General features: G+C 42.0%; 1 protein-coding gene across 1 annotated transcript in view; it reads right to left on the bottom strand.

Annotated features, from left to right (window-relative positions):
• gpm6ab (glycoprotein M6Ab) overlaps positions 1-10,982 on the bottom strand; it is a 49,829-nt gene extending 38,847 nt beyond the window's left edge. Inside the window, exon 1 of the mRNA XM_042106208.1 lies at positions 10,855-10,982. Within this exon, the coding sequence (XP_041962142.1) occupies positions 10,855-10,858 (4 nt within the window). The 5' untranslated portion in view covers positions 10,859-10,982. The remainder of the gene's footprint in view (positions 1-10,854) is intronic.
• Between the last annotated feature and the right edge of the window lie 1,318 nt (positions 10,983-12,300).

Here is a 12,300-nt window from a genome sequence, read left to right as displayed (position 1 = left end):
CAGCCTCTGTTTTTCAATGAGCCTCTGAACACACACACACACACACACACACAGACAGAAAGACAGACAGACAGACAGACAAACAAACAAACAAACACACACACAGGCACTGACACACACACCAATACACACACACAGACACACACACAGACACACGCACACAGACACACACACACACACACACACACACACACACATGTACAGTATACATACATCACGTAAACATCCATACATACAAATACAGACACACACACACAAACACACACACACACACACACACACACACACACACATATGTACATACATACACACATACTGTAGACATACACATACAGTAAATCCATGCATACGGTACACACATACACACACAGAGACCTACATTCATTATATGTAGCAGGACCCATTTTTTAAAGGGGTAGTTGGTAATTTTTTGCCAAGGCAACAATGCGCAATCGTGGAAAATGCTGTAAAATCCAATTTTTCTTGAAAAACTTATTTTTATTTCATTACAAATATTTTAGAAATGAACTAAATTAAGCTTGCATTAGTTATGCTCTAATACATATAGTTATAAACCTAACATAATGCAAATTCAACTGTATTTTGGACAATAAAGTGATAATATGGTAATACTGTCATAGTGTAGCCCACCTTGGAAAATAAATAGCCTTCCTGTAGGGACATAAAGTAATTGTTTTGATCAAAACCAATGTTTATATGAAATAATGTCATCATTTAGATGACTTTATTTCATTTAGATGACTTTCATTTTCCAAATGCATAGGGTTATATTGCAGTCAGAGGACATTTTAAACTGTAGTAAGACCACATAGTCACAGAGCCCTGCCCCTCAGAAAGTGTACCAATCCATGCCATACACACAGAGAGACATAGGTATCCTTCACATATCCCCCTGACAGCCTTTCCCTACCCTGTAAAGCCATGCCTCATCCATATTTGGGGTCACACACACAAGGGTCAACCTAACGTAGGGGTCTCTGGTGTGGGTCATACTACAGGCTCACACTGGGCAAGCCTTGGATGGCTCCACAGCAAGCCAGCCCTCTTCTTACACCATTTATAGTGAGAGGAGAGAAGGGTCACCCCTTTTGCCCAACTTTGGGCCTCTGAGGTGCTAAAGCTGTAGCTAAAGAGACAGGGTGGGTGACTGACTGCAGCCTCTATCCGCTACACATATCAATGTTTTTCTCCTCATTGCTGGATTATAGCTAATCTTGACAGTTCTTTGGTGGAAGAGCCAACAAGGTGCTTTTATCTTTCCCAAAATCCCAAACAAAAATGGTGAAAAAAGCATGGCTAGTTGACTGTGTAGTGAACAATAACACAAAATACATCTTTACCGCTCCAGTCACTATACTGTCTGAACCTCATTCCATATAATTAGCAAATTGGTAAACATTTACAATATCCTAAAATACTCCAAAATGTCTGAAATTACAAATAAAAGTGTAAATAATGTTTTTTTTTACTTCAAAATATTGTCAAAAGTTGTATATATTCCAAGAGTATCCAAGTGCAATGCAATCCTATTGTAATCCCATGATACCATTCATTTGAATGGACACAAAAAGGTCTGTATTTGCATACTGTTGCCATATGGCAACAATTATATTTTGCCAATTTACAAAAAACTCATTATATATAAACTTGTTTTATTGATACATTGTTCATGTTTACATAGTCCAGATAGTGTTTTCATTCTTTTTTTCCCAAAGAAATTATGCATAAATTCTGAATTCTGACCATCCACAGGTAGCGGACAGGTGGTGGTGGTCACAGAGGTACCTCTCTGTAGAAATAGGAAGTACTAACAATATCCACATCATGTGACCTAACAATTATTTTTTTATACCAAAACTAAAATCCTATTTTTCACATATGAATAGTAAAATATAGGTTTTGTGTTACTGCCAATTAGAAACACTAAGATAAATGAATTGTTGCCATATGGCAACAACATGCAATAGAGGGTTTTTAATAACCCTCCACTTTGGACACTGTGGGTGCTGAATCTGTGCTTGAGCTACCTGAAGGAAGTGGATGATGTCTTTTCCCGTTTCAGTTGTGGACACTAATCTCAACCTTGGCTCACCACAGAGAGGTGAAAAGGCTCCCATACGCTGGGCCATAACTGTCTGGTACTGCCGATTAGTGGCATCGGTAGTGAGAGAGGCGCACAAATCACTGTTGCCACATTAAGAAAGATTAGCATTCATGCTGTCCCATGTCTCTGTGCCCCGCTGGCTCCCCTCCTTCCCTTTGTGACTGCACAGAGGATGGAAAGCATTATCGGTTATGATGTTGTCACTAATTCCCAGTTTATCAGTTAATTCTTGTTTCATCTGTGCAGTGAACTCTGGTGTACAAGGCAGCTGTCAAGGATACAAGAGAAAAGTCCTATTAGGCACTGAAGAGGCTTGTCATAGAACTGTAACTCATATGACTATTTTTTTGTTTTGTTTCTGTCAGAAGATTCATTTTAGCCAGACAAGTAACAACAGCCTCTGGATATGTATAATGGTTCCTCTTTGTTTGGAATGTCGTGGGAGTGTAATGAGAGATAATTGTGCAGAAGACAAGCCCCACTGCAGCAGGGATCAAGATAAAAGTGTAGACACAGCCAAGGGCACATTCTCACTTCAGTCAATGCTTCAACAGTGGATGACTCACGTCCGTGCCAATAACAACCCTTGAGCCCCCACTAGTAGCGCATGGACATAAAAAAACAAGCCCTCAGTCCAGCTCCAAACAAGCACAAAGCCACCCATTTAAAAAAGCAATGTGCGTAAACTGTGGTGGGAAAACAACTAGAGTGGCATAATGGAATAGCTGGTGGCAGCATTGAGGACATGTTGGGTAATTAGCAGACTCATCGGTACTGTCCTCAAAGCAGAGCTAGACGGTTGTCATGGCATGGTCTGGGTGCCAGTGTGGACTCAGAGGTGAACACTTCCTCTCCCTCACATCTAAGGTGATGAACTCAGTCGTGTGTGTGTGTCACTGGTAGGCAGCACTCTTATTAGAAAGTGACAAACTAGTCAAGGCTTTGTTGTGTTATTTGTGTACGCACCAACTGGTCTAAGAACATTTAAGCATACTTCAAACGGCAGGTTGCTCTGATAAACCCGCATTAAAGGCCTCTTCATGTCTGGTTCCACACTCCTGTGTGACGTGTGTGTGAGGGTCAGCTCAGCTGCAGATGCAAAAGGAAGGCAAAGGAGCCTGGGACACAGACAGAAGCATCTAGTGTTCATCTCCACTGTCTCCTCCTTTTTCTTCTGTCCTCATCTTGGTTGTGCTATTTTTCCCAGTCTGTCAGCAAGCATTGCCGAGCCCAAGGATTCCCTTGATGTTTAAAATAGCTCTCAGAAAACAGGATTAAATATTCATTCACTCTTCCTCATTCCCCTCCACATTTCCAGTGTCCCTTCCTCTATTCACTCTCCCAATGTTTGGGGGATCCTAGATAACTTAGGGAAATGCTACGCCTGTGGATCTCATCTCCTCTATTAGAGGGCCAGAGTGCTGGTGCACTCTTAAAACGAATGTGTTGTCCCTATCTGGACACAGAGATGTGTTAAAAAAAACAACACAAGTTGTGTTGTTTTTAACACATTTGTTTTAATAAGAGTGTGGTTAACATATATACACACTCACTAAAATATACACACTCAAGACTCAGGCAAGCACACATGCACATAATTAATTTCCAGCTGTATATATAATATCCAGTAATTTATTATATATATATATATATATATATATATATATATACACATATATATATATATATATATATATATATATATATATATATATATATATATATATATAATGTATCACCCGATGCTTTGACCATGCACACAATATACACAACGTATAGCATATCACCCCAGCATATATAGTAACAAGGTAATATATGATAATGTAATAACTCCAGACTGGATGAGGTCTGCTTTTATATTCATCCCATAAATCTATAAGTCCTTCCTATCCCCTGCAGGTTAATGAAAACCCATAGAACACAAGCCCCCCAAGACCCCCAAGATAAGGTCAACCCTTTAACCTCAGTCCTGGCTGGATTAAACCACACAGCACTCTATCTGGATCCTCCTTCTGCATGTTTCTCTGCTTACATCTTAAATCATTGGTCTGTACTATTAAGTGTCACACATGGCCTAAGTGTGTGTGTGTGTGTGTGTGTGTGTGTGTGTGCGTGTGTGTGTGTGTGTGTGTGTTTGTGTGTGTGTGTGTGTGTATGTGAGTGTATGTGTGTGTCTATATGTGTGTATGTGTGTGTGTGTGTGTGCGTGTGTGTGTGTGTGTGTGTTTGTGTGTGTGTGTGTGTGTATGTGAGTGTATGTGTGTGTGTGTGTGTCTATATGTGTGTATGTGAGTGTATGTGTGTGTGTGTGTGTGTGTGTGTGTGTGTGTGTGTGTGTGTGTGTGTGTGTGTGTGCGTATTAAGTCTGGTGAACTACTTCAATGCAGCTCTCCTGCAGACTAACATTTGTGTTTGTGTGCAGCGCAGGCTGCGATGACGGCATGCTCAGAGACACAGCTGTGGTATTATTTTAGGAGCGGCTGGCTCACAGGAACAGGCTCCAGCACTGGCTTTCTGGATCTGCGGAGGCACGTGACCACACCTTCATCACCCTCCCACCGTCCTCCTCCTCCTCTCATCCCTCTCTGCTCTCCCTTCAAATGAGCTCCAGAGGGGATGCGCTTCACTGCAAACGCATCATTACATGAAAGCGATGAGCCCTGCGATGGAAACTGCTGCACTGCTTCAGGTCAGGTGTGTTCACACCATTTCAGAGTTTAGGGCTGCTGCGCTGTGCTGTGCTGTATTGTGCATCACATTAGAAGATGTGAGAGGGACCGCAGAGATAAAGTAAACAAATAATCTGTTCCCAAAGCTCTCTCTCTCTCTCTCTCTCTCTCTCTCTCTCTCTTTGTGTCAGGCAGCACTGACTCAGATTTGTATGTGGGCACTCAAGAGATGCTAACATGATCAGAATGCACACAAATAGTTAAGCAAGGAACTGTCATGGCAACAAACTATTAAGAAAATAATAAAAGATGCATACAACGTCATGAACAAAGACTCTATAATAACCAAGAGAGAAAGAAACAGAGAGAGAAGAGAGAGAGAGAGAGAAACAGGTGAAGGCAGAAAGAAAAAACAAGAAAATTGTGTGACAAAAGGTACGTATATGAAAGAACACATTGTCTGTTGTGACTTTTAAAACCTTGCTGATATCGATGTGCTCACGCCCCCGTAGAGGTTTATGCACATATGAAACTGTAATGACCTCTAAATTTGGACCACGCAATAAAAAATGAACACAATCACATTGCTATTTATGACAAATGTATTATTCTACCCATGCTTACACAGGTGACCTTGAGAGCTATTATACAGAACAAAGCTATGAGTATGTACATGTATATCATAGACAGAAAGAGAGAATGAGAAAGAGAGAGAAAGAGAGCAAGCGAGAGAGAAAGGGATAGAGAAAGGTGGCTGATTATCTGAAGGCAGGAAAATCCTCAGTGCCCTGCCACCCTCAGGGAGAAAAATCTACTGTGGTCACTATGAGAGAGAGAGAGAGAGAGAGAGAGAGAGAGAGGGGGGTGGTAAGGAGTTGCTCAGGAGTTGAGGAGTTAGCTCTGGCTCACTACTTGCTCCCACTTCAGTATTAGCTTGTATCCATGGCAACAAACTCCCATAGACTGTAGTGGTTAAGGTGCTAGTAATGGTGCTAGTGTTCGTGTGTGTGTGTGTGTGTGTGTGTGTGTGTGTGTGTGTGTGTGTGTGTGTGTGTGTGTGTGTGTTCATGCGTGAGTGCATGCGTGTGTCTGTGTGTGGATGTTGTGATAACTCGGCCCAAGCAACATATTTTTTTCTTCCCACCCCTAAGCCCTAAAGCCCTCATTCATGATAGTCATGCAATTATTACCATAACACACCTGTATTCCTACATGCTACATTGTGGATCTGCACTGATTATTGTCTGTTACTACTAAACACAAGGCTGAATTCCGGCTCAATACACTCTCCAATACTACTGTAATACTACCCACATTAGCAGAGAAGACACCCTTGGTGAGATGAGTGGATGTGAGGGCTCCCGGGGATGGGACAGGAGGCTAGGAGAGGAGGTCAGCCGTCTGATGGGATCAGACTATCCACTCTAAGCTCTGTCCTCACCTCAGACGGGAACTGTTGCCACAGAGCTGATGCAAGAAACAGAAAGTGTGTTCTGATGGTTAAACCTCATTGAATCAACCATGATGTGCATAAACCCATGGCGGCAGGACACCAATGTTGTGCATTCCATGCTTGACCAGTCCCGAGCACAACCACACAGATGGACAAGGGGACATACTGCATACAAACACACACATGGAAACACAAGGTATTTAGGATATCAGTTACTAAACTAACAGCAATTTAAAATATCATTGTATATTGTCAACCATAATGCTTTTTTTTCTACCAGCCTATGTATTATTCATGATTCAGATTGAAAGCAGATATCAGATTTGGACAATCTTCTTTGTTTGGTTTATCCTTTCAGGATATGCTAACCTCCCACCCTACATCCTTACTTTCAACTTCAAACCTTTGGGGAATTATCTTCTGTGAAGGTCAAGTCAGCACTTAGACAGGCATTCTTCTCTTTCCTACCAGACCATGGTCTTTGTGTAATATTAAAAAATTAAATGTGAGGAACATGAATCTAATAGGGTAATGCATCATTATTAGACACACACACACACACATACACACACACACACACACACACACATACAGAGAGAGAGAGAGAGAGAGCGTCCAGTCTTCAATCAAAAACACCAACACAGACCTCAACCTGCAACCACCCCAGCTGTCCAAATGTGTTATTTCTACACTTACCATTGTACTGTAAGATGTGTGGGTCACAGGTTGCCTTACACACAGACAGAGAATTCCACAGGGGATTTAGGCCCTCACACGGAGCCTAAGAAGCAGCACTGGTCCTCTGGCAGAGTCAAACAGCCTTCTTTAATTGGGCCCGACAAAGATCGCAAGCAACAGCAATCCGGCGGCATAGCGAAGCATTGTTCAGTCTTGTGAAAGAACGCTCAGGTCAGAGAGAGTGCTTTGGACTTTGCTACTGCAGTGCTATGCAATGAAATGGCCCATTGTGTTCCTGGTCTCTCACACAAGCAGCCATGCAAACTGTGGCTATTCTTTAACAGAAAGAGAGGGCTTGTTAAGGAAATCATTCTGAGAGAAGAAGTTTGTTAAATGCCCAGTATGCAAAGATGATGGTTCAAGGGATGGGAACAAGTGAGCTGAGCTAATATCTGTTCTCTAAGAATCTCTAAATGAGTATCCAAAAGAAAACTTTTAAAAAAAAAGTTAAAAGCCCGATAAGCACAAGCAAAAAAATAGTGTGACAGCCCGCCCAAACAGAGGTCTCTTAGGGCAGTTCTCGGTTGGTTGACCAACAAATAGCCATTCAATTCACAATACCAAGAATACAGTAGACATCCACTTGTGCCCTATATGTGCTTCATCCATGCTTTTAGCAAACAATAAAACTCCATGACTCCATCTCTACTCTGAATGAGTAAGCCCTGAGCAAAAAGATGAGTGCTGCTCTTACAAGACTCTGATTGGATATAGTCAAGACATTGGCAAAGTCTGAAATGTACTGTATACAGCTCGATCAGCTTCCATAAGCCAGAATGTTTTCTTTTATTCAACAATCCTCTGTCAACAATGATAAATTCCCTAAATTGGAATAATTATAAATATAAATATGATTCAAAAATGTTTAATGGTAGTCTATCGCTTCAAGTGGGATTTAACAAAGAATATGTGAATGTATGATAATTCATAAACTCTAACTACCTGACCTGGTCTACAGTATGAGCTTGGGAACCTCTGGATGGAGACAGTTGTGTCTGTGGGCCATGACTGAAACGGTGAGATAGACACTAAAATTCTCTCCCCATTTGGATCCAGTATTTTGAATGCCCTTGTGAGTGTAGTGAAGTTTAAACAAAACACGGATAACAGACTTCCACAACCTCAGCTCATCGCCACTCCCACTCCCTGGCTGCTCATTTTAGACCAAAAGAGGCAGGAAAGTACAGTATTAACATGGAACAATAAGAATATTAATGTAGAAATTATTGTATTGTAAATTATTAGATGTAAAAAGGAGAAACACAGACTACTGAGGGTGGCTCCAGTCTAACGGTAATGCAGTACAAATATGTATATTCTTTTTAGAAGGCTGTTTATTATTGCTTTGGAAATCTAACACTGCAGAGGCCCACAGGAAGATGAAAGAGGGAAAACACTCAGGCTGCCAACACAGTCTTTTCCCGCGCTCGCCATTGTCTGTTTTTTGACATTTCTACTGTCATTCTATACGGGAAAAAGCACAGTAACGCCAACGTCTACTCCCTCTCATGGCTCCCTCTGGATAACACTGGGTGGAAACAATGGGTCTGCTTGGCTTCTGGTCCCACATAGGCAGTGATTGCTATTCCATACACCTTATCTGCCAAGAGCGTTCATATTTCAAACTTTACCCATGGCTTTTTCGCCGATTGCTGGCAGGCAACCTGAGTGCAGCGCTGTGCCCGGTGACAGAAGATCCATGCCCTGTTTGTGAGAGCCTCCAGCAGGCAGGCAGGCAGGCAGGGCAGGCTAGTGAGTGAGGGAGGGAGAAGTCAAAAAATGCTCTCTGAGCCAGTCTGTCACATTTGACTCAGACCTCGTTCATGTCACCTTTGCAGTCAGTCACAGGGAGCCATTTTTTTTCACTCTGCATCATCCACAGATTATTGTGCCAGTATGGGTGCTGATGAACAGCTGCATCATGCGAATGCCCAACGTTAGATTAATTACCAGATGGACCGGGAAAGAAGTTAAGTTGGCATTGCATTTCCATCTGTCTCTAGCTCTCTTGGTTGTGCTTGTTCAGCATGGCGCATAAAGCGAGGCAGATGCATGGGCCTGTGCGCCTAACCGTCCGTTGAGTCAGAGCTGAGGCACGGCCAAACTTGCAGCAAGTGCAGTGCATGACCAGGGTGCACAGAAAGTGGCGACATTTCAAACAAAAACAGTGCAACGCTTGTTGCCATTATCAAAGACCCCCACACAAGAGCGGAATGTTTGGGGGAGGCTGAATAAAGTGGTACATAATGTTGCTATTTAGCCCTCATGTGACTGTTAGAATACATCAAAAGCTCAGGGAAAACAGAACGAGAGTGAAACTTGAATGAATGGCCATTTCAATAGTATCTGTTCCCTGATCAGAAGAAAGCTCCCATTTTTACAACAGAAAAAAAAAAAGAAATTGTAATCAGTTACGACACAATAGGCTACCCAGCTCATGATCCAACACAGGGAATGAGTCGCCCCTGTTACAATGTCTGTGAATACGTTTATTATATTCACCACAGTCGTAGTGTGTGAAGGAAGTGAATCTGAAATTCAGAGGAATAGAGGGAATATCTCTGCACTGCTTATGCATACAGTCTATGCTTGGCTGCCGATGCTGCTAGGGGGCTCATTGTTTTTACTGAGGCAGATCTCTAGTCAGCACCTGGTCACATAAGCCAGAAACTTCAAAAGGCCCAAGAGTATAGGGAACAATGCAAACTCTGAGAGAATGCTTTCCTGTAGCTCAGAGGCAGATGAGGTGGTTTCCTGCCATTCATCCAGTGTTTCCATGGCAGCCAACGCTCTTTTCCTCCAACCTGTTTATTCTAGCTACCCAGACCCAAAGAGAACTAAAGAAAATGTGTGCACTGTGATTATTGGCCAAGGGACAGGTCGAAGTGGCACATCTTCTCACCTTACAGACGTGTGCCACAAAAGAGATATGAGCTTTAATGCTCCATTTGGGAGCTTTTCATCAGGCCTCTAGCTTGAGCTGTTATTTAAGTGTCTTGAATATAATAGGCTGACTTTAAAAAAAATATGCTGGGAGGTTTAAGGGTGGTCGAAAAACCACCACTCCTTGAGAAAGACTGTTTCATGAGTCGAGAAACAAGTAAATGCAACATTTGGTGTTATTCACTATTGGTTAACAATTATTTAAAAGTGAAAATAAAACACTTCGCAAAAACAAGCAGATGAGTAACCAACTAGAACAAGTTTTTAGAACATTTAATTGAACAGAGGGACAAGGTGGTCTGCTGAAAGTGTTGAGTCCTGTACACCCATAGTGCACCACCAGCACAATCCATATAGCCAGTTCTATTTTCTACATAAACGCAGAATAAAACCATGAATAGCCATGAAACAGGTTGCAAACTGTAGCATGACAATGGACATCCTTCAGTCAGTTACTGCATGTGTATTTGGAGACACCATTAAAGACTCTTTTTCAGAACAACTACATTTTCTCTCTCTTTCTCTCCATCTCTTTTACAATCTGTCAAGAAAGCTATAGTAACTTAAGTTAAATCCTGCATACCAAGCTGTCATTCTTTTCACCTGACATATCATAATCAAAAGGGTCCATGATGTTTTACTGAAATACTCAGCATCACCATCCCATGGTAAAACTGCTTGTCCAAAGTTCAGCAATAGCAGTCTCTTTTACTTCCCATGACAAAAGTTTATAACCACTTTCTCATCTCAGTGGTATCACTGCAGAAACGCAAAGTAGTCTATTTATCTGGACCAGGACCGCGGAGCAACATGTGTAAAGCGCGATTCTGATTTTTAAGTTCCAGAGGTTTGTGCACTATGCCATGATGATGATGATAAATCGTTTCGCAGTAAAAAAAGAATAAACAACAAGAAGTGTCACCTACCCATCTGAAATTCCTCGGCGGTGCAGTTTAGTTCTCGGTTGTAGAGTGAAGTCTACACTTTAAACATCCACAGGGAAGCAAAGTGGGTCGCGACCGGCATTCGGTGGGATAAGGTGACGTCACTGAGACAGGAGTGCGAGTCGGGGTGTAGGCTAGAATACTTCAGGTTGGAGAAGTACGAGGCTGGGCAGAAAGAATGAATGGGGATTCTGCACTGCTGAATTAAATTGGCTTTAAGTCATCATAACAAATCCAGTTGCAGTTGCCTTCTTTAAATTTGCTTAGTGTTTTTGGCTGCCTATAGACCTACTTCAAGTCGTGAAAGTAGCCAAGCAAGTATTTAAATGTGCGTGCAGCGTGCTCATGCATGGAAGACATTCAGTGATTTCACCTGCGCGCTAGTCTGATAATTTGGAGTGCCAAACTGATAAAATTGATGGAGGTCTCTTAAAATTAGCCGGATAGCAGATAGGCCCTAACTCATGCATTTAGATATATGTTGACACACTTTAGGCTATTAACGACGTGGGTGGGCCATATTCCTCGAGACTTAATGACAGGTTCAAAGGGCAGTCACACGGCAAAAAAAAAAAAATCTTAATCCATCCATCATGTTTCTCAGTCTAGGTGGCTCTCGAATGCATAGAGGGCAGAGCTCCCCATGGCAACCAAGAGACACCGTTGTTGCATTAACAGGTAGACTAGACTACTCGTCCACCTCGTGCATGTCACAAGCAGCACACTTGCTGTTTCTGTGTGTTTACAGTAGCATTAATTAACTTTGTCAATACACCAATTTTGTCTTTTTATTTTTCGTACTCACTGAAATTATAATTGACTAGAATTAAATAGTTGACTGTGACCTGCTAATTTACCCTACGATTTTCTGTAATGTGCTCTTGATGCTATGTGATAGAAAAACGGATGCATCCACTTTGATGTGTGCAGTCCATGCTACCTAGGATACTCGTTTTCTAACTGCTTTTCTGTTGCTGAACACACCCTTTTTATCCCTGTACTCGGAATCTGACGGAATCATTGAAAGGATTAGGCGCGCCGCCCTGTGGTAAATGTCGGAAGTAACCACTAACCATACTTGCACTTAGCATGGACTGCATAGGTTACTGAAATGGCTACTGATATTTCTTGCAATAGAATGCAACAGCTCGAAACTGCCGACTCTGCCACTATATTTCATATGACATTGTTCGAGAGGATGGTTACTAAAAGCGTTACTATAGTGTAACTAAAAATCCGATGTGTGATCTCGTAATCGGGGGGTAGCACATAACATAAACAGAAACGTCCATGGAATGGAATGTTCATGGAAAATCCACTCCCCATATCCCCAAAAGACTATAGCCTAATCTGAAATGCAGGATTGATATGTAAGTAGGCTATTGTCAATGTTTTGAAATGAAGGCACTTAAGTTCACTTGCCTCGCC

The sequence above is a fragment of the Alosa sapidissima genome, chromosome 1, assembly GCF_018492685.1.
Source record: "Alosa sapidissima isolate fAloSap1 chromosome 1, fAloSap1.pri, whole genome shotgun sequence".
Classification (NCBI taxonomy): domain Eukaryota; kingdom Metazoa; phylum Chordata; class Actinopteri; order Clupeiformes; family Clupeidae; genus Alosa; species Alosa sapidissima.
Note: the sequence above shows the minus strand (reverse complement) of the source record. Positions and strands in the feature narration are given on the sequence as shown.